This window comes from Trematomus bernacchii, unplaced genomic scaffold (genome assembly GCF_902827165.1).
Source record: "Trematomus bernacchii unplaced genomic scaffold, fTreBer1.1, whole genome shotgun sequence".
Lineage (NCBI taxonomy): Eukaryota > Metazoa > Chordata > Actinopteri > Perciformes > Nototheniidae > Trematomus > Trematomus bernacchii.
In genome coordinates this window covers 6,156,122-6,178,746 of record NW_022987727.1, presented here as the reverse complement: position 1 = coordinate 6,178,746, position 22,625 = coordinate 6,156,122, and the positions used below count along the sequence as shown (strand labels likewise).

At 39.2% G+C, this 22,625-nt stretch overlaps 4 protein-coding genes and 1 long non-coding RNA gene across 8 annotated transcripts; 2 read left to right on the top strand and 3 right to left on the bottom strand.

The window, feature by feature from the left end:
- Positions 1 to 1,401: 1,401 nt before the first annotated feature.
- Positions 1,402 to 4,593, bottom strand: LOC117494248 (chymotrypsin-like elastase family member 2A). The gene is made up of 8 exons (XM_034145054.1): positions 4,457 to 4,593; positions 4,146 to 4,234; positions 3,959 to 4,056; positions 3,312 to 3,434; positions 3,064 to 3,200; positions 2,221 to 2,366; positions 1,906 to 2,058; positions 1,402 to 1,487 (listed from the first exon to the last, which is right to left on the bottom strand). Exons 1-8 carry the CDS (start codon positions 4,491 to 4,493, stop codon positions 1,470 to 1,472), a joined length of 801 nt encoding a protein of 266 aa, XP_034000945.1. The 5' UTR covers positions 4,494 to 4,593; the 3' UTR covers positions 1,402 to 1,469.
- A 1,391-nt stretch (positions 4,594 to 5,984) lies between these two features.
- LOC117494245 (chymotrypsin-C-like) lies at positions 5,985 to 9,261 on the top strand. Its single transcript, XM_034145050.1, has 8 exons — positions 5,985 to 6,053; positions 6,177 to 6,265; positions 6,697 to 6,794; positions 7,147 to 7,269; positions 7,373 to 7,509; positions 7,967 to 8,112; positions 8,724 to 8,876; positions 9,171 to 9,261. Exons 1-8 carry the CDS (start codon positions 6,014 to 6,016, stop codon positions 9,186 to 9,188), a joined length of 804 nt encoding a protein of 267 aa, XP_034000941.1. The 5' UTR covers positions 5,985 to 6,013; the 3' UTR covers positions 9,189 to 9,261.
- Positions 8,719 to 13,851, bottom strand: LOC117494249. Of its 3 annotated transcripts, XR_004557061.1 has the most exons (5): positions 12,509 to 12,586; positions 10,484 to 10,538; positions 10,222 to 10,354; positions 9,879 to 9,970; positions 8,719 to 8,895 (listed from the first exon to the last, which is right to left on the bottom strand). It is a non-coding gene; the product is annotated as an uncharacterized LOC117494249 (long non-coding RNA). The 3 variants fall into 3 exon arrangements; XR_004557062.1 differs by lacking the exons at positions 10,484 to 10,538; positions 12,509 to 12,586 and adding an exon at positions 13,734 to 13,851; XR_004557060.1 differs by lacking the exon at positions 12,509 to 12,586 and having other exon boundaries at positions 10,484 to 10,909.
- LOC117494247 (chymotrypsin-like elastase family member 2A) lies at positions 9,526 to 14,810 on the top strand. The gene is made up of 8 exons (XM_034145053.1): positions 9,526 to 9,565; positions 9,889 to 9,977; positions 10,240 to 10,337; positions 12,257 to 12,379; positions 12,544 to 12,680; positions 13,761 to 13,906; positions 14,437 to 14,589; positions 14,716 to 14,810. Exons 1-8 carry the CDS (start codon positions 9,526 to 9,528, stop codon positions 14,731 to 14,733), a joined length of 804 nt encoding a protein of 267 aa, XP_034000944.1. The 3' UTR covers positions 14,734 to 14,810.
- tmem51a (transmembrane protein 51a) lies at positions 14,491 to 21,906 on the bottom strand. 2 transcript variants are annotated; one of them, XR_004557059.1, is made up of 4 exons: positions 21,741 to 21,906; positions 19,523 to 19,999; positions 17,409 to 18,205; positions 14,491 to 14,576 (listed from the first exon to the last, which is right to left on the bottom strand). XR_004557059.1 is itself a non-coding variant. In XM_034145052.1 (3 exons), exons 2-3 carry the CDS (start codon positions 19,948 to 19,950, stop codon positions 17,815 to 17,817), a joined length of 819 nt encoding a protein of 272 aa, XP_034000943.1. In that variant the 5' UTR covers positions 19,951 to 19,999; positions 21,741 to 21,906; the 3' UTR covers positions 15,111 to 17,814. The 2 variants fall into 2 exon arrangements, 1 of the variants encoding a protein (XP_034000943.1); XM_034145052.1 differs by lacking the exon at positions 14,491 to 14,576 and having other exon boundaries at positions 15,111 to 18,205.
- Positions 21,907 to 22,625: the final 719 nt, after the last annotated feature.

The window sequence follows — 22,625 nt, the reverse complement described above, 5'->3', positions numbered from 1 at the left end:
CAATTACCATATTTGAAAGTTTACACAAAATAAACCGTTTTTATTTATTTAAATAATGTAATTGACTGCAGCAACATATTTGTAAACAAGTTAGATATACAGCGGAAGTTCTTCTTAAAACAATAGTTATTTTTGATAGCATTGCAGGTAGTGATGTTACGTATTGCGCCGAGGCTTCGGAGCGTGTGTCGAGTAGCCTCATCCCCGAAGATTTTTATGAACCTTGTATCGAGGCTTGTATCGTTTTGGGCAAGTGACGTCACCGATGACAAACGAAGCCTCGCTGCCCCTCAATACCACGTGACTGCTTCAGAAAGTGCTTTAGATCGGTTGAACCACAACGCTCATATTACCCATGTCCATGGATGTATAATAAGAACCATATTACCCCTCCTGTTCCCGGGCCCGGTGACACGATGGAATTAAGAGAGCTCAGACCCTCACTTATATAGTGGTCGGAACATGTCATAAGTATAAATAAATAAAAGCATAAATAAGTGTAGGAATAAAAACATGAATAAATGAATAAATACAGGAATACATAGAATCCAGTGTTTTCAGGTAGATTCAGTGTGTGGGCTGTGGCTCAGCTGGAAAGCAGTTGACTCAACCGCAAGGTCACTGGTTCAACGACTTGTCAATACGTCTTTTTTGTTGTTTATAAAAGCTACAGCTAAATGTGATAATGTAGTTACTTTTTACAAAGTCTAAAACAAACAGATATCTTTAGGTTTGTGTGCATTGTTTTTACAAATATGTTGGTTTATTTATTCACTTTTGAAATTATGTGCTTTCTTATCCAAATCTCAATTAGTAATAGGATGTGTTTTTGCACATTTATAAAGGGTTGACCAATATGTGGGCACTAAATGGTTGTATGGAAAATAAATGTTGTGTTTGTTATTTTACTTTTATTCATCACTACAGTATGTCTGTCATATGAACTGAGTATTCATTTTTGGATTTTTCTGGTATTTCAAAAAGATGGTTATTACTGACCAAGTGTACATGGTGGTCCTCACAATAAAATAAATGGAGAATGTCATGAGGCCCAGCTTTCACTTGTATCCACATTTCTGTAATGGGTAATCTATAAACATAATGTTAAAGCTGCAGTCAGGGAATCTCATCATTTGCCGAAGTGAGAGCTTTTTTCACAACAGGCCTTTTTAATGATGAGAAGAAGAGATGATTCAAAACATATATAACATTCTAAAACATACAGTATGACTATATTTGAAAACCATACAGTATGTTCAAACCATGTGAAACAGCAAACATGACAATCAGATTTTTGGAAGTTAAAAAACCAAACATGTTCAGTGTAAGCTTCAGCAAAAGGAGGTTTATATAAATACCAGATTGATTTGTTTAAAAAAAACAAAAAAACATAGAAGACACTGTATTAACCACTACATTCTTTATTTGATAAAGTGCAACAACCAACAACGACTCAAATCAACCACATCTTAGTTCTTGGTCATCACCTGGGGAAAAAAAGAAAACATAACGTGAATATTTTTAAAACATTCCACTAGAGGGCAGTAGAGCATCATCTCCACTTAACTCTTCTGAGCTATTTAGTAACTCAAATACAGAGTGTGGTATTTCATAATTTCCATAATTTAATAATCATTGTTTCAATTTTCAGCAAACATAGGGTTTTCCTCTTTTGAATACAGCAATTTCTCTGAATTGCGTCTAATTTCAAAAATCACCATGAATGGTTCAAGGTCTTTCGGTGTTATTTTAGTTGTATGCTGTCCTTAAAACAGTAAAAGGAGACATTTCAAAAAGGGTACACGTTGGACTTCTGTTTGCCCAAGACAACAATGAATACATGTATTTAATGTACATTGGGATTCTTTGTACAAATACTTTACTGTCCAATGCATTATCACTCACGTTGTTGATCCAGGGGATGTAGGCACTGACCCTGGTGAAGACAGAGGGCTTCTTGGCGTAGTTGCAGCCCATGCTGGAGCCGAAGCTCACCACACCGTGGACGTCCCAGGAGCCATCAGAGTTCTGACAGTTCAGAGGACCGCCCGAGTCTCCCTGTAGTGGCACAGAGACAAATGTAATATTTTGCAAAACAATTTACATAAGGTGGCATGTGCTTTTCGAAAATGACATGTTGAGTTTATTCTGCGATTTAGCTTTACTGCTAATGTAATTATAAATTAGATGAGTTTGTAAAATAATATGAATCAGACTCACGTTGCAGCTAGCCAGCTGTCCGTCTCCTCCTGCACACACCATGTCGTTGGTGACCAGGCTGCCCCACCAGTCAGGCTTGGAGCAGTTGGAGTGGCTGATCACAGGGAGGAGGGCCTGCTGCAGGATGTCAGCGACGGGACCTCCAGCTTTAAGAGAGAACAGGGTATTGAGATTCTGGGATGATCAAGACCAGTTTATACATGATTTATTCTAATACTAGCTCAAATTGATAGCTTTTTCATTCAAACATGGGCAAAAAAATAAGTTTCTTAAAGATTGTTAAGTTTTGTTAGGAATATCAGAGAATATTAACTCCAAATGTATTTTAAAACTGAAAGTAGAAGCTGGAATAAGTTGCCGTGCTCACACAACTTTGAAAATATGTAAGTACATTTTTATGTTTAAGAAAATGTATAAAGAAAGTGTTATTAGACAGTATGAAGTTGACTTTTGATTGTATTCTGGTTTTATGCTTCAGAATTTGTAAGCGACTGAAAGAATATTGCTTTTATTTGACTTTTTAATGGTTATTTCATTGTGTAGTTGTTATTTCTTTGTAAGAAGGGGCAGGTAAAATACAATTTTCTTCTTTCTGCTCCTTTCCACCATGCGCTATAAAACCAGTATAAGTGTACATGTTTTGTAAAGTGTTCATGTTTTGTTTTAAAATAACTGCCATGTGTGGAATAAACAAATAAATAAATAAAAAATGAAATGTATACAACTTTAAAGATATGAGACATTATTGTTGGCCAGTCTTGGTTGACAGCTCCTTTTTATATATATATCCATATATATAAACCTTATAAGTTTCTGTTATATATATATATATATAGGACTTACTCCAGAGACGACCCCAGCCGGTGACGTAGCAAGGAGAAGCGTTAGGCAGGACGTCACCAGAGTTGGGGAGACAGGCAGCCATAATGGCATCAGAGAAAGTGACAGGGGTTGCCAGCTTGATCAGGGCGATGTCGTTACTATGGCAGGAATGTAAATACCACATACAGAAACAAAATGTTAATGAGCATGTATAGCATGGACAGGACACTATAGTAGTCTATAAGATAGAGGAACATTATTAAGCCCACCGGATTCTGTAGGAGTCCCAGTTCTCGTGGACGACGATCTTGGAGGGGCTGATGGCGATGGAACCATCCTCGTTGTTGTTCTTCAGATTGTGTTTTCCCAGGTAGACTCTGTAGGTGCGACTGCTGCTTGGCCACACAGAAACACAGAAACAAATAACAGTTACTCTGTTCAGGGTTCTATTCAGCTTAAAATAACAACAAACCTACTCATAGCTATTACTACTTTTACATTGCTACTGTATAGGACATCTGCTGCAAACATAGCATTCACTTAACTTTGAAAGTGTTTAAATTAATAGTGCGATTGTAAACAAAACGTGTGATTACCTATTCTGATTTCTATAAAATATCTTTCTCTTAAATTATGTCATAGAATAAAATAATGCTTCATGTCTGGTGAAACAGTAAAACAATATAACACGTTTTAAATTCTCTGGTTGCCCCTTTTAAAGAAAAATGTATATATACTGTACTAACAATCAGTGACCACAGTTCAAATCTTACATACCAGACTGCAGTAAATTAACTTGTTTTTACTTCCATACTGCCTCACTCATCCTGTCTACTAAGTGGCTTACCTGGCTCTCTCTGTCCCCTTTGCCTTTATACCTTCTTCATTTTAGATTTCTTTAATTTTTTTAACATACCCGATGCAGTGAGCAGCAGTGAGGACCCATTCTCTGGAGATCAGAGTGCCACCGCAAGTGTGGTAGAAGCTGCTGCCACTCTTGTACTGCAGAGACACCTGAGAAGAACACACCGTGACATGTTTAAAGACTTTAGGGAATGAATAGAAGACAAAGATGTTTAATGAGAAGTCTTAAAGGGGCATACCTGCCAGGGCCAGCTGTGCTCACGGACATCATCTCCACCAACCACCCTGGTGATGGTGGGGGTGAAGGTGGGCAGACCACACCCATAGGCTAATGAACAAAAGTACAGAATATGGTGATTTTATGATATAAACTCTTTATCTTGAACTGTCAAAAATGTTTCAAAGTAGTTTTTGGCATAAGGATAAAATGTGATTTCCTCAAACTTGATGCTTCACATCAAACTTTTCTACAACTTTGTGTTAAACAAATGTACACAGTTGATATAGCAACACATTTACTCGTCCTATCAGAATCAGTTTCAGAGCTTACCACCAGCGACAAACAAAGCCAAGATCACGAACTTCATTGTGACTATCTTCAGTAGAGATTCAGGGAGACTTTCTCCTCCTTATATAGCGCTTGAACATACCCCAAATGTGTTACTTAACATTTGCCTCAGAGCAGCCAGGAAAAGTTGTTGGAAAAAATAAATCAACCTTGGAGATAAGTAACCACAGATATCCCCAAATACACCTTATCTCCCAAAACTGTGTGTGAACCTCACAGATGTCTCACTGTGACCCAAGCTGGTAAAGACTTTCAACTGAAAACATATATGGTGGTTATAAATGCATTTAAAAAACAGTCAGTCTACCCGCCTTGTAATGTCAAAAGAAAAAATCTTATTTTTTTATATCTGAACATTCACAATGTTCACTTATATAAAATGGAGTTGCGAGGCTTATAAAGCATATCTGATCGGTGAAACAGAAACTCTGCTTCAAACATATTTGTCTGTTTGCATATTTACGCACTTTTTCACATTTATATCACATAATTGTTTTAATATGATTATATGCTGTTTAGCCACATCAAACACTTAAGCAGAAAATAGAAAAACATTGTTTTGCAGGGGAAATCATTAGAATGACTATGTTTAAGTAATGTTTAAGCTAGGTTGGGAATTCATGTTTATTTGATTAAAAGTTGTTTTTATATTGTTACAGTGGTTTTGGTTATGAAAAGATTTATTTTTTGCACACTTTAAATGTAAGAAATGTGTTTTATGTAAAGTCAGACATTTTGTCAACTGTTGATAAAATACACGTGTAGATATGTTAATCAATCATAGTAAGGGCAGATCAAATCAAACCAAATGAGCAGACTTGTACATGCAAGCACTACATTGTACTAATGACTTTGAATTGCTTGATTGTACTTGAGTACTTTACAGTCACAGGAAATTGAATCTATTGTAGGAGGCATATTCTTTTGTAATGGAACTCAGAGTAGGGGGACTATACTTGATATAAAGTAAGGCTCTTTGCGTCAACTGTTGATGGTAAAAACTAAAAACTCTCAATTGCCCTGACTTGTTCAACAAACCTAAAATTAAACATAACTTCAGGACGGTTCGGCCTTGGCCTAGTAATTCTGGTAATTTCTTGCTGTTTTGTTGTTGGTGCTGTTCTCTCCTCCCCAGTATCGAAAGGTAATGTTGAATGGTAAATGGACTATATTTCCAGTCTTTACGGCCCCTCAAGGTGCTTTTAAATGTACGAGGCAGCATCACCCATTCTTACACATTAACAGAGAGGCAGAAGCTGCCATACAAAGTGCCACCTGCTCAGAAAAGCTAACATTCACACACACCGTTGGCCATGCCATCGTGAGCCATTTGGGGTTAAGTATCTTGCCCAAGTAAACATCGACATGTTGACTATAGGGGCTGGGAATCGAACCACCAAGCAACCTTGGCAGACGACCACTCTATCTCAAAGTCCCCCTGGGACATTTTCCAGGAATTTGATCCAGTTTTGTGAGTTGCATAACACCATGAAATGTATAAATATGTCACATATTAAAAGGCAAACTGCATATTCAGACATGATGAAGTTTGTGGTGCTTGCTCTCTTTGTTGCTGGTGGTAAGAATCTTTCACACACAGCATTGTTACAGCCATCTGTCTGACATACAGTTTGCAGTGTTCTCTTTAAACGCAATGCAGATTAACAGTTTGGTTTTAAGAGAGTTTATGTGTCTGTTTCAGCCTACGGGTGCGGCCAGCCCACCATCACCCCTGTGGTGAGCAGGGTGGTTGGGGGAGAGGATGTCAGGCCTAACAGCTGGCCCTGGCAGGTACAACATGCTCAGAAAAGACAGCTGTCTGAAATATACTTATTTTAGACTATTGACTTGATAAGAGCTAAGTAAATTAACGGTTTATAGTTAAGATATACAGTATGTGTTAAGAATTGTCGAATTTTGAAAGAGGCAAGGCAATTTGTGTAGCATCATTTAAAGACACTGCCAATTCGCAGTGTTGTCCATAAAGAGAAGAAATGCACGAAAGTAATGTTTAAAAGACAACAAAAAGGGAAATGTGTTTGAAAAAAGGAATACAAAAACAAAAAGATGGATAAATAATTCAACCAGAATTACAGTCAGGAAATGTTCAGTCAAAATAAATTAAAGTATAAATAATAAAGTCAGTGTGCATTTAATGGAGTATTACCTTCAAAGAAAACGTAAAGAAAGCTGATGATATGATGTTCATATGTGTGTTTTAGATTTCCCTGCAGTACAACAGACAGGGCGAGTGGAGGCACACCTGTGGAGGCACTCTGATCTCAGACCAGTGGGTCCTCACTGCTGCTCACTGCATCAGGTATGTAACAGTGGAGACCAAAACTCTTCATGCATTCAAGTTATTAAATACGTTTTCAATACAGTTTCACTTTATTTAAGAAATTCTTAAAATCTAGCGACTACATTTAGAACAGCATTTAGTTATATAGGATACTAATTGAGCAGATTGCTAGCTGATGGGTGAATGATTTTTTTTTTTTCACTTCACAGTAGATTAAAATGCTTGTTTCCATATACAATCCCTGTTTCCTGTTTGCCTAATGATTGTGTTTTACATTTACTAAAGAAAATCATTAGAATATGTAATTCTTTAAGATGATCTCAAAGCCTATTCATCCCTGCTTCATATTCTTCTCTCTGTCAACTTGCAGCAGTGGCAGGGAGTACAGAGTGGCCATGGGAAAACACAACCTGATAGAGACAGAGCAGAGCGCTGTGTTCATGGGCACCTCTAACATTGTTGTGCATGAGAAGTGGAACCCCTTGTTCATCCGGTAAATAAATAACATTTCATTTAGGTTGTGGCTATGAGTTGTGACACTTATTTGAGAATGTATGTACAGTAAGAACGAATCCTAACTTATGTCTCCTCCCCAGTAACGACATCGCCCTGATCAAGCTGGAGTCCCCTGTGTCCTCCTCTGACAGCATCATGGCTGCCTGCCTGCCTGCTGCTGGCTTCACCCTCCCCCATGACGAGCCCTGCTACGTCACTGGATGGGGTCGCGTCTACAGTTAGTGCCCATCTCCTGCCTTTCTTTGAGACAAAATATATTACAATTTGTATTTAATTGATCACTTGAAATATCACTGGATGAACAGGTTGTAGGAATTAAGGTTAGTGTAAAATGTATGAGGACGATATAGCATTAATTTATAATTATTAGGCAGGAAACACTTAGTATAACAATAAATATAATCAAATAAATCCTACTATTTATTATACCAACAGCTTGTTTAGTGTACAAAGGTTAGTGTACATCTTAGTATTTAAGCCTACATTTTTCGGACACTACAAAAGTAATGTTGAATGATAAGAAAATATATATTGATAAGACAAATATCTGGTGTTTGTAGTATATATATTTATTTTTATCCACGGTGTAGAGAAATTATTTGTTTGCCCAAAGTTTCTCACCAGTGTTTTACCTGAGCTGAAGTTGAGGTATTGAGCACCTCTGCCCCTCACAGCCGGGGGTCCCATCGCTGACATCCTGCAGCAGGCCCTCCTGCCCGTGGTGGACCACGCCACCTGCACCAAGTCTGACTGGTGGGGGGCTATGGTGAAGGAGACCATGGTGTGTGCCGGTGGAGATGGAGTTGTGTCTGGCTGCAACGTGAGTGTAAAACAACACAATATGACACATTGTATTAAAGCACCATTCCAGCATCAGTAAGATGGACACTGATGTGTCTTTAATCTGTAAATGCTGTATTTTTTAAATGATAATTCAAATGTGTTTTGGTGACTGTTGGTCAAACTCAACTATTGAAAAGCTTTTCAAATGTATCAACTTGGATTTGACAGTGTCAGGAAATAATTTTTGGCTTTTTCTGCCAAATCATGGACATTTAATTGTTTAATCTAGAAAATCCACAGATGATTAATAGCTGTAACACATACAGTACATGGGGTAACAGTCGGTACCCTTACTTTTTTAAATTTGAGTCCTTTATCTGAGATTCTTCCTATGATACTGTATTCTATTTATCCAAAACTCTTAAAACTATTTCTCCTCAAATGTTTATTTTGTGTCAACAACATCCAGTATTTCAGATAAAGTGATTCAGTTAAACTGTCTAAGATTATATGAATAGAAATGTCTGTAAGTTATCATCAGTAACGTTAGATGTAAACACCAAGAACAGTCACTGAGTGTCTTTCTAGGACAAGACGTCAGTGTTAATTGTGGAGTTTGCATCATATGTTTCCTCTCACATGACTCAGGGGGACTCTGGCGGCCCTCTGAACTGCCGGAGGACTGATGGAGCCTGGGAGGTCCAGGGCATCGTCAGCTTCGGATCCGGGCTCAGCTGCAATTTCCCAAAGAAGCCCACCGTGTTCACCCGAGTCAGCTCCTACATCGACTGGATCAGCTCTGTAAGCTCCGACACTCCCACTAAAGCAAAAAAAAATGTCATGAAGTTTCTTTAAACAATTGTTTGTATTTACTATTATATATTTGTACTATTATTAACTTTTGCTTAATTTTTTTTCAAGATTATCTGTTTTTATTTTACTGTCAGTGAATATCATATACTCTCGTATGTGCTATAATATATTTTGTATACATATTAGAAATAATCTGGATCAATTTAATAATCCTACTGTATGTGTTTTTGCTTACAACATCACTCTGCACTAAATCTAACACATCTATCATTTCTTCCACAGAAAATGGTGGCCTATTGAGAGGACAAGCTTTTGGCATCAGAGCCATTGTGCTCATGTAAAATAAAAATAAAATATGGAACTATAAATCAAACATAGTGTCTTCTTTTATGTTTTGTACAGTTTTTGCCTGGATCTAAATGTACTTTTATTTTGACATACAGTATATAAAAAGCATCCAATGTTTCCAAACAAGGCTAGTGCTGGGAAAATCCATTCGGTAACCACATGCTGTGTTCTCAGACTTGTTTGACTTTCTGCATGTGACAGCCAGGTTATCCAAAAGTTGCTAACATTCAGTATAAATGCACGCCTGTTCTTAACACAAGGTTTAAGCCCACACACACACCCTACAGTCATGAGGAGACTGGTGGTCTTCGCTTTTTTGGTAGCTAGCGGTAAGACAGTTTTAATTCTCTAAGATAAATTAATCATTTTCTGTAGCAGAATCTAAGTGAATAGTCCCTTATCATTATGTAATGTTTCAAAAGGGACATAATGTAAAATGCAGAGAACAGAGTAGACATGTGCCTTTTCTTTTATATCAAATGTGGAATAGAGTTTAAATATTAATGATTAGAAAAATGTGAATTGTTTAAGAATCACCAAACCTTAACTGAAGTAAATTCTCGACTATAATTAATCCAAAATGTATAATCACCTACTCGACATATTTAGCCTGGTGCGAGAATCACAATAAACCTTCCTCACCTTGTCCCAGCCTACGGATGTGGCCTCCCCACCTTCCCCCCTGTGCTGAGCAGGGTGGTGGCAGGAGAGGACGTCAGGCCTCACAGCTGGCCCTGGCAGGTAGAGAACGGAATAAATATTGAAAAAACGTTCACTCTGACAACTACAGAACACAGAAAACACTACATTATTGCCACTATAGATACAAAAGTGACACCATATTTACAAATTTACACTATGAATCTTTTTTTTGTTCTGCTGAATTCCTAATAATAAGTTCTCCTCCAGAGAAGACATAGAGGGTGGAGAGATTAAATGAATGTGTAGCTTGTTGAAGAGTCATTATGCTTGTATTAATGCACACTCTCTCTGCTGTGCTCAGATCTCTCTTCAGTCGGACGGCAGTGGGCGCTGGAGGCACGTCTGTGGAGGGACCCTCATCTCTTCTGACTGGGTCCTCACTGCTGCTCACTGCATCAAGTATGTCAAACTGCACCCTGAAGGAAAGGTTGTGAATAATCACAGTTAAAATACAGCATGATATTGATTAAAGGCTTGAAAAACCACGAAAAAAAAAGGAAAAGGAATATTTTCCTCACAAAGGGACCATTTGTAAAATAACCCACCACATGTTAGTTAGTATCCTAGAAGAAAGGGATGTTTGTTTCTCGCCTGCCTCCCCTGTAAACCAAAAATCCAAACATACAGCAAAGTCTTGATGAATGGAAGAAAATGGGAGCTGTGTTCAACAACAGCAAAACTATTTCAAAACATCTACTTACAAATTTGTATACAACTTGTGCACACTTATCCAAGTCTTAAAACGTTCTAAACACATGCATTTTTGCTAAACATCAACAGTTAGAAACTTCCGGACTGGTCCCAGACTCACAGGGATGAATGGGCCTGCACAGTGGGAGAAATGCAAAAGTGTTTAAAATAGTAACGTGGGGTTTAGAAGTATTAAGCATACACCTGACAAATAATGTCATGTGTCGCGGCCAGTATCGGCGCCAGAGATTTTCTTTTGGGGGTGCTGTGGGGTAGCTTGATGTTTCATAGAGGCTGCTCAAACATGTAGGGTTTCTCATTAATGTACCGGGGGCTACAGTGGAATGTTCTACTGCAACACTCCCCACACGCACACACACAGTGCACCCGCGACTGTTACAATGAAGGCTCGATAATCAGCTCATGGCATATAGGTGTAAGCAGGGGTCATGTGCTATTTTTATAAGTGGGGAGTGGACCTGACCTCCTCTAGAGGGGGTCCGGGGGCATGATCCCCAGGGAAAATATATATTTTTTATATTGAAGTTAAAAGCATCAATCTGGTGCACTTTGAGAGCAAAATGAAGAGATCTATGGATACCTCTCTCAACACCCATATGAAACAGAACTGTGAACAGATTTACTTTTTCTTTATGGATATTTTACTAATCACTCCCCTTTGAAACTCTATTCTTGTTTTACTGTCATATAGTATTTCATACCTGTTTTTCATTTATTACTCTTATATTACCATCTGACATCACATACATCGTAACCTTAAAGTTCACAGTTTATATATAATAAAAAAAAAAGATATATATATTTTCTTAATTTTTATAAATAAAATAAAACGTGTTTATTGGGGGAGGGCAGGAATGTCAAATGGGAGGGCCTGGCCTCTGGTGCTGTATTGCACGTGTTGTGTGAGATGTTTGGATATAGTTTTACAGTTGAACACAGCCCCCATTTACTTTAATTCATTTTCTGTTTTTAAATTCTTCGGCATTCACAAATAACACATATTCCTCAAGAATTGGAGTAACAAAGGGTGTGTAATTGATATAGCCTACAAAGGATATTTTTGTATGCAAAGTATTCTAAGTTGTTGAATTGATAACCTGTGGAAGTTTTATACAATCAAGAACAGTCCCTACTAATCATAATCAACTAAACTCTAAATGTTTTTACATGCCCAGTTCAAGAATAGCATTTATATTTATTATACCTAACCAAAGATCTGTGCCAGGAAATACTCCTCTGCCCTACAGGGGATTATGAGTTTTGCTTTTTTTGGTAATGTGAGAGATGTTGGGTTTGGGAATGAACAGAAAAGCATGGTATTTCAGTAAACAACAGGGCCACCATGCCTGGAAGAGAATGGTATTTAGAGATTTAAGAAGTTGTTCCTTCCTTTTTAAAATCAGAATCTTAATAAAAAAGTAGGATAACTATAGCCTACTGTAACATTACCGTTTTAAAATCTGTTAAAAACAGCTTGGTCTGCACGCATTACCTCTACAGGACTACCAAACATTTGCAGTACACCATGGGCTTAATCACAGTGTTGTCCACACAGGCGGGAAAGTCAATACTACTGTCTGAACCGCGTGTCATCTGCCATCCCACAGTGACCGCTACAACTACAGAGTGGAGCTGGGTAAACACAGCCTGAAGACCAGCGAGGAGGGCTCGATAGCGAGGAGGGCAGCCACAATTATCAGTCACGACGACTACAACACCATGCTCAGCCGGTAACACACACTCAACAGCTCAATAACACCTCAGGAGTCCTGGTGAAGAGCAGCATCAGCAGGACGCCATGTTTTAGCAGAGTATCAGTTCACTGTTGACTCAGCAAACCATTGATTTGTTGTCATTACTTCTTCACTGTAGGTGTGTTGTTTGCCTTTTGCAGTAACGACATCGCCCTTATCAAGCTGTCTTCCCCCGTCACCTTCTCTGACACCGTCATGCCCGCCTGCCTCCCGGCCCGGGGCGTGGTCCTGCCCTACGGCGCTCCCTGCTACGTCAGCGGCTGGGGTCGACTCTCCAGTGAGTCGAAGCACCTCTGCAGAATCAATCTGCGACTGCATTGCAAATGTCCTCACTGGACTTATTGAAAGTCTGCTAGAGGTGTTGAGTCAGGGTTTATGCACATGTAGGTCAAATTACTGATGTCAAAGCCAAAGACATTTCACAGCAATTCATTTGTCAAAATGATTGAACTTATATCCATCAGCCTGCTAAGAAATCTCAGTCCTAACCATACCTCGTGTAGGGATTCATTTAAATTACTACCAATTCAAAAGATGATCAGCTTTTTTAATTAAATGGTGTGTAAAATATAAACAAATATTTTTACAAGAAGAAAATACCAGAAATGAGCAATAAGTAGAAACAATGCTTAAATAAGGGAAATTGTCCATTTACTGTAATACTATCACACAAGTTATATCACTATGAGATAAATCATGTTAAAAATGTATCCGAGTCAACAATTGGCCATGAATACATTATAGAATAGAGCAACCAATTTAACCAAGATCGTATTTAAATAACAGCATGATTATGTTTTGACTTTAACCACAACTCTTGTTTTGAAAAGTGGGAACACTCCCAGTTCAAGCAAGTAGGCTTGATGTGTTCCAACAAGACAAAAATAATAAACACAACCCATGCATTTTATTGGATTTAGTTTTACATTAAAATGCTCTGCTTACTGCATTTGACATTTTGTCATACGATAGAAAAGCATGCTCTTTTTATCATTCAACAAGAAGACATGTGTGATGCTCATAAGCTTCTAGTATTTTTCTACAGTTAAGGACATGGACACTCTGTCTTTCCCCATTGGAAGAGTGTAAACATTTAGTTAGAAGTTTCCACTCAGGGGACAGTTTGTTTGTATTAAAGCTGTAAAGTTACACAACTATACACAACTAGAGCATAATCCAGTTTAGCACGGGATTTCATTTAATACCAAAACTAATGCTATCATCTTACTCTCCCTTTGACACTATCAGTAACAGCAACACATTATCTCCCAGCAGCACTCCACCTGTCCCCTGAGCAAACCTCCCTTTAGAGCTAAATCTCATTTCCTACCTGAGTTAAGCCTGTTTGTGCCCACAGCCAGCGGCCCTGCAGCTGACCTCCTGCAGCAGGCTCTGCTCCCTGTGGTCGGACAGGAGACCTGCTCACTGCCCGACTGGTGGAGCGTCCTGGCAACGGACAAGATGGTCTGTGCCGGGGGGGACGGCGTCACCGCTGGCTGTAATGTGAGTTCACTCAGGGAAGTTGAAGATTAAACAGGGTTACTACTGTTTTCTAGAGATTATTTTCCAGGACAGTGATGAACTGGCTGTTATAGCAGACAGTGATTGCACCATTCTCTCATATGTTCCTCTTCAACAATGCCCAAGACACTTTTGGAACCATTGCTCCCAGAGTTGAATAACAAACCCTTTTCCTTTACAGTCAAAACAAGTTGGCAGCACCTCAATTTTAACTGGGTGAATCTAACATTACAACACTAGAGGCAATATTTTCCATTTACTCTCATTTTGAAGATTGGTCAACCGTTCCAGAGCAGTTTCTTGGTCGATTAAAGCAATGAGTTATGTAATCTTTAAAGTGTCCATTTAGTACAGTTTCAAAGACTCAATGAAAGGAAGATTAAAGGAAAATACTTTTACTTTGAAAGAGTGTAAAATAACAGTTCAGCATGACTAAAGTGAGCACTGGTAGTCGTACCTTCTTAATGTCTGTACATGAGCTGCTGTCCAACAGTGTGTGTGCTGACCTGCAGGGGGACTCTGGTGGGCCTCTGAACTGTCAGAACCCCGATGGCTCCTGGGTCGTCCACGGCGCCGTGAGCTTTGGCTCCGGTCAGGGCTGCAACGTTCTCCAGAAGCCGACAGTCTTCACTAAAGTCAGCTCCTACATCGACTGGATCAACACAGTGAGGAACACTTTCATTTTGTGATTACTTGCCAGCATAAACAATGTCACCTGAAGCGAACAAAAGCCTCGGATTTCAAGAACAGGAAGTGTATTATAATTGTGTTTTATGTTGTTTACTCTGCAGGCTATGACCAACAACTGAAGGAGCTATTCCAGTGCTTCCGTCAGCAGTAAGAACAACCGTGATTTCTCATTTTCCTACTGGCAAATAAAATAAAATAAAATGTGCTTTTCTTCAGTGCAAAGGAATGCAAAAGAGCCTGTTTGTTAATGGAATGCTGAAGTACTGGCTATGTCCTGGACACCTAAAACCTTCTTTTTTTTTTAACATTGCCATGCAGGGCCTTGACAACTTGAAAGCATTCAGACGGTTCTAAGCTTACAGCACAGTAGCTGCATATTAACTAAGCATTGATGAACAGTAAGCAAGTAAGAAATGGTGGCTAAATGTTCAGAGGATTATGGTAACAAGTCAACTGTTGAGTAACCACGGCAAAATACGCTTCTTAAACACATCGATTAATTAACAAATACTTCCTTTTATTTCTCATTCAATATTCATGAGATACATTTGTTTAACTCTTCAGAGAAAAACTCTTATTTTCCACAAACAAATATAGAATGAGCATAGAAAAGCACATTTTCACAGTACATATAAAAGAAAGATTGAAGTAGTAAAAAAGCAATGATAAATGAACTGACAGCATGTGTTGGGGACACTCGTCTATGTAAAACAGAAAGTGACTTCGAAATGATTTCATCAATGTTAAACATTTTGACTACACGGTCATATAAAATCAATCATGTAATGAAATGGTCTTTTACAAAACGAGGTACGATGAATATGTCGGCAGTACTGAACATGACAAAAGAATATGGGCCTGATGAATGTAGGCATTGAAAGGCTTTTCTCACTGACTTGGCAATATATAATACGACCAGCTGGAAATGATTGAGGAGCTTTTCTGCATTAACTACACTGAGTTTGACTCAAACACACACAGTGTAGATGTAGGTGATAAAGTCACTAATGAAATGGGGCTTATATATATATCACAAAACAAAAGAGGAAACAATGTTTAGTGATACAACTTCATAACATTTAAACTCAAATCGTAGGTTGACAGGTAATAATGAAATAGTGCACGGTTTTGGATCTCAGGCCACTTCCCTGGACGGTTTGTCTTTTCTGTTCTGCTCATTCTCTGCATACTTCTGAGTGAATTCATTCACACTGTGGTTGGAGGAATGGGGATGAGCAAGCGAGAGAGCAATGGCTGCTGCTGTTATGTTGCAGCTGCACAGTCAAAGAGTTTTTCTTTTCTTTTTTGAGTACGAAAAAGAAAGCGGGGAGAGAAGCAGAGACTACACTACTGCCTTCACAGCACCACAGTGTTCGCCATGGCTACAGGGCTTTCAACTATTCAACGGCTCCTTCCATTATGCTCTCACCTCCTTCCTTCTCTTTTTAAACACTGCATTGGAGGAGCAGCATTAGAGCTCAGGTTCAGTCATACAATGCCTTTTCAAAATGTTTTTGGAGAAGCAGCAGAGTTGTTATGAACACACTTCACTTCAGGGTGTGAAACTGGAGGGCAAACTCCTGCAGGGGGTTAGCAGAGGCACTCCTTAAAAGACTTCATGGAATGAGACCGTCTACATCCCAGAATGTAATTTCTCTTTGAAAAAGGAAGCTATGAGCTGCTTTATGCAAGTGTAAATATAATAATTCAGCCAATAAATTAATCACAGTCCCCTCCTAGTATCTCACTAACCGTAGTTTACATTTCCTAATGTCTGTTTGTTTGGACACTCACAAACTCTGAAGCTCATTGTTTAGCTAGACTTATGGCTGAGTCTCATGAGAAATATGGAAGAGAACCAAACTAAATTAGTTGATTGTAAGGAGAGTTTAGCAAGCTAAAGTCCAATCTATGTTTCTCAGGACGGTTAGAAATCAACTTAAATCTAGACTTTCACTGCTCACTTAGTTGGAAACATGTCTCCAATAGCATGATAATATGTTCTATAGTTAGGCAGAATTGTACTAGCTTGTTAGCAATGAAATAATAGAAAAAAGATGAGCTGATGTTGGGTTTGTTTAGGCATCTTTGTGCATTCAAAAAGGTCAAAGTCCTTACTACAGCTTTAAGTAAAAATACTATTTCATGATGCATACATGATGAGACAAATGACACCTGATTTTGGAACTGCTTAGTAAAGAAAACACCCACAACCTTAGAGACAGCAGCTTAAGTTCCACACCGTTTTCAAACTAGCCTCCAGCCCATGTACAGCACAGGGTTTAGTCTTTCTAGGGAGAAGTATAAAACCTAGGTTTTCTCTTAAATGTGCTGATATTCAGTAACATTTAAGTGCTTTTATATTCTAATCATGACAAGGGATATTCTGTTAGCGTTCAACAACTACATTTCCTCAGGCTCTGGTAGAGGGCCTGTGGATAAGAGTCATGGGAGCAGATAGATGCTAACAAAGCTTTGTCTTAGTAGTTTCTTAAATAACGCTGTCCTGTCGATTCCCCATCATTGAATATGTAAACCCTAGTTTCATGTTTCAGCTTTTAAATGAGAGGGACAAAGAAAACCTGAAGCTAGTGCCAAAAATTCTCTCATTTTCTGCAAAGCTCTAGAGGACAAGGAGAGAATATATTTCTTTAGTGAGGCATACCACATCATGTCAAGCCAGCTGAGCACATATTACAATGTCACCATGAAGCGTTCATTTGGTAAACCGCTGGTAGTAATCCAAAGCCAACCGCTCCACAATGTCCTATGATCTCTTTCCCCGTCCACTCACCTCTACAGTCAGCGCACTTTGGATCACCCAAAGACGATGCATCATCAGAAAACGACTTAAAAGGAAAACTGCATTTGGTGTGTGCTTTTAGTCCAACGTGCCACAGTTTGAAAGAATCTGTCACACTGAGGAAGGTTCCAGCAAGTTTGTGTTTTACTGTCTGTGTGTTTCAGAGATCCAACGTTAGAAAAGTATAAAGGGTTCTCTGTTCTGTGCTTTGGAGTGATGTGACACGCAGTGATGAGTTAGAACAAAAACAGTGTTTTATAAAAATGTTTCACTCTGAATGTTCTGCAGGAAGAGCCCTCTTCAAGTCTTTTAAAAAGGCAGATCCAGTTCCATGAAAGGAAATCATGGAGGATTCCAGGAATGTCAGTAGATTGTTTTAAACACGATCAGCTTGATATTAAATGGGAGGCACTTTATCCTCATACTGCGGCGGAGGGGTCAGCGGTTCTATACTGAACCCAGCTGCTGGCTGAGAGTTATCAACGTTCTTCATTTGCAGCTTCTCAGATTTAATCCTGCGGATCTTGATCGGGAGGAGCTTGCGGTTATTTTTCCCAGCTTTGCGATTTGATGTGGAAGCTGCAGCGGGCGGAGCCGGCTGCGATCCGGGAGTTGTGACCTCCGACCCCTCAAATTCATACTGTACCCCGTCAACTTGGACGAGGTCATCGTAGGACGGTAGTTGGGAGGGGCTCGGGCGGAGGTTGCTCTGACTGACAGGGTACTGGCCGCTGCCCACCACCTCCTCGTAGCTGGGGACAGCGTAACGCTCGGCCTGCTCCTCGGCACTGCACACATTTATAGAGACATAGAGACATGAATGACACGCATGAAAAACTGTGAACTATGTTATGTCCTGTACTTGATCTTAAAAATGAGAAGGGGAATAATTATTAATACATATTTTAAGTGAATTTAATGCCTTCAACACTCATTCTCAATATACATACATTTTAATATTAAAACACTACCGACTGTAAGGAACAACCATCACAGCAAAATGTTAACTTATTTCTTCTAAAAGTGTTATTATTTATGTAATTAATGTAATCTGAAAAAATCGTATTATTTTTCATTTCATTATCATAGCAAAAATGAATTCAATAAATAATTGTTAAACTGCATAGGTGGAATTGGAACACCAATACAAGGTATAGCGTTGGGTATTTTTTTTAAAAGCACTTATTTAAACAATTTGAAAATGCAATGATATTAGGTCAATCGCAAATAATTAGCATTTCGCAAGCAAAAATAAACTTGTGTAAAATATAACAAAAGTATATCTCTGGGGTAAGGTTTAGGGTTAACCACAAAACACTTTTCTAATTAATATCAATGATGTGCTAGCTAGGAGAAATAGTCAAGACTTATGCATACATGCTTTGAATTAAAAAGGCTGCTGTTCGACAGCTACATTTTAAGTCTCAGAACCTCAAAGAGGAATATGTGCTTTGTGATTTGATAAAAAATATACTAGACCTTGTTATCAATATCATGGATTATGGATACAATCACTCATTTGAATAATGCTCTTAAAGTAAAGTAAAATGTTACAGATCATTGACGCTTGTAAAATAATCTGTTAAAGGTAGGGTAGGTAATTTTGGAGAAACCGGCTCGAGATCGCTAGAATTTGAAAATACACAACCGGAACAAATCTGCCACTTCCTTACAGAGCCCCTCCTCCAACACACACGAACGCGCACATGACCAATGAGGGCACGAGATAAGTTTGTGCACAGATGGAAGGCTGACAGGCAGGTAGGCCATCCAGTTATTTTAGCCGGGCCGGCTAAAATGATTGGTCGTGCTTTTTACAGTACTACGGCTTCCACAGATGACATTTTTTTATGGATTTTTTGTCAAAGCATTTAAGATATTCATTGCTATCGGGATGTTAAGAGCATTCCATGGAATATAACAAAAAGTGTATCTCGAGCCGGTTTCTCAAACTTACCTACCCCACCTTTAATAATAGTTTTGACCAAACAAAATAATATTTAAAATAAATAAACAAATCCACTAGCAAAATGTTCTCACGTGCACAGGATTTGCAGTTGGCATAAAAAACTGTTGTTTAAGTAGAAATCGATGACTGGACTCACGTTTCTCTCTCCACCTGCTCCCGAGCGGCCACTCTGTGGCTCTGAGCCTCCTGCAGCATGAGCTGCTCCTGCTGTTTGTTCCTCATCCCCAGACACAGGGACAGCAGCAGCATGACCACCCCGGAGCCCACCAACACGAAGGCCACGGAGGACGCTTTATGTTTCCTCCCGCTCGTACCACTGTCCTCTCCTGAACCGCTGCTGCTGCTGTTGTTGTTGTTTCCAGCCGCGTCTGCAGGTACCACGCTCCAAACAATCATCACAATGCCCAGGGCAACAAGCCCAACGCCCAGAGCACAGAGTGCATACTGGGAACCTGAGTTTCCAGTGTTTTCACTGCTGCTGCTGTTGTTATTGTTGTTGTTGTTGTTGCTGCCAGCAACTCCTCTTCCAACGGCGCTTGGTGGAACATCCACACTGGAACGCATCTTGTCAGTCCCAAACTTTCAGTCAGACCAGCTGCAGGGAGGTCAAAAGCTGTAGAGAGAAGTAAATGTGAGGTCAACACAAACTTAGAAACATACCACAGAATGTAACAGCAACAGGGGTATACCGTATGACTCTCTTCAGCCCAGGTATAATGAAGAACAGATCATGTTGCTGCCGCCAAGATATTCGTTCTTTATGAGAACCAACCGCTTTTACTGGAAAAATGACGGAACATTAATTTCCCTGAAGTAAAATTACCTTAGTAAAAGGTTTTCTGTGAATAGGTGTGCTGCATGGTAAACAATTGACAGACGACTTGCCTTTCAAAGTCACTCGTTACCCAATGTCCACACATTACAAGGGTGAGGGCTGCTACTGTATGGCCACTGTAAAATAAAACAATAAGGGTACTTTCTTTTTCCATCCTTTAAATCTAATGTTCATAGCAGTATGTGCTTTCATGTCAATCCAAAGCCAAACATTAAGGGAAACATTATTAGTTTAACATTAATTTACCTAGAATTGCGACTATCAGTGTACCAGTTGAATAATCGGCATCTACTTTGATAATAAATCTTTTTCATGAATAACTGGCTGAAACTGAATATATTTGATATATTAAAGACAGCCATAAGAGACATTTTAAAATGGGATGGACATTTGTCTGTTTATTATTTAATAAAAAGTAAACAGAATGATCTATTATGGATAATATGATAACCTTGTTAGTTGTGGACCTAAATGTGAGTGTTGCACACAGTAAAATGATTCTCAGTAATGCAGAGAGCATGACTTCAGCATACTTGCACATCCACTGCATACTTGGAACACATACAGGCCATTTATCACCGGGCTACCCTGCAGTGTAACTATTGTATCTTTGCAAGATCAGAGAATAGATGAAGACTGCTGGGAGCTGTAAACATAGGTCAGATAAGAAGTACAAGGAAAAACAATCTATAAAAGAAACCATGTGATAATTCAATATGACCACTCATTTGTCCCTGAATCCACCCTCAAGGTATGTCAGTTTGTACACTGCAAACATGCCCAGACCTGCTGGGAGTGAGGGGAAAAGCCTGAAGAAAGTTAACACCAGCTCCAATTTAGGAATACCCTCAGTGAGGAATGCATGGCATGGGACTGGATTATGCGTATCATGGCAGCTGCCTGGTGGACACACATACACTGAACATCCCTCAGCAGCCTGTTGAGAAATCCTGAGGAACATTTACGTGAAGTTATCACATATTATTGACCTGTGTGAGGCGTGTAACACTGCACACTAAAGGTTATATTTCACCAGTTGACAGGTTTAACAGTGAAGTTAGTAACACATTGACTTTCCCGCTATTAAACATCTTATTTCCTCCCACAAAGCCCCCTGTACAACATGTAGCTAAAGTGGGATTTCAAGTCGGAAATAGTTCTGCAACTGCAACCATCATCATCTGTTTATCTCTTTTCACTCTTAAACAGTATAACCTGGGTCACATGTTACGCTTAATAAACTAAAAAGCAATGATATGTGAATGTCAACATGTCAGGTAGCATTAAATTATCATAAGAAACGTTTTTAACCGTTGTTTTGCTAACACATAGCGCGCAGTGTCTTATGGGTTAACACACTGGGCGGGTTGCTTACGTTGACCACAGCAGGGTACGTAAAGCAGCGCGACAAAAACTTTCCAGAACCTTAAAAACTTTGATTATATTGAACTTTTAGTAACACTTAAACCACACAAAAAGTGGTCAATGCAGCGAAGGGGTAAACCGGCTTTACACTCACCTTGGCATCGTTTTGACGATAAGCTACAGATGTGTTCTTCCTCGAAGCAGGGAGGTGTGGCGTTTATTTCCAAAATCTCCAGACAATGATGAGTGTGCGTGAAATAATTTGGTCACAAATAAACGTTAAGGGTCAGAAACTTTCCTTGTGTGACGGATGGGCCCAGCAGACAGAGGGAGGAGGAAGAGGAGGAGGAGGAGGGGGCTCACTGCTGCACTTCCAGTTTCTTTAACCCTTTCATTGTCGGGCTTGTCGATGGATGGAGAGAAAGGAAACCTTTTTTACATTTTATCAATAACCCATTGGCTGTAGTCCTCTTTGTCTTCAGTCTTGGTCTGCTGACGAAGACAAGACATAAGCTAGTTTTAACCTTAAAACACGCCATATGTTTTGCATCGAGTTTAACTCTCTTGTAGCGGTCCCTTTATTTGTGCTGCTCTGTAAACAGCCGGGAAAATACACTTCAAGATTTAACATACAGCATCTTTGGACGATAGAAGAACAAAACGCTAAACATATCCCAAGGACTTTCCTGTACAGTAGGCTACTATGTAATTTTGCACGAATTAAATGCACATAAGACACATTATGTGCATGCTCACACATTGTCCATGCAAGACCCCCACAGGACTTTGTCACAACAGACATTTATTTAGACATAGCAGGAAAAAGCAAGAAAATATTATCAACGATGGGTCTGTGTTTTCAGGGAATAAATTAAACTGCTTATTGTATCATTTTATAGCTTATTGATTATCACACAATTATTATGATGCTTTTATATGATTCAGTTCAGAATGTGACCTTTGAAGTTTTGTCTACCCCTCCTCCACCACTGCTCCTGCAAGAAGGAGAAATCCCCTTGGTGAGGCATCGTAGGGGAAT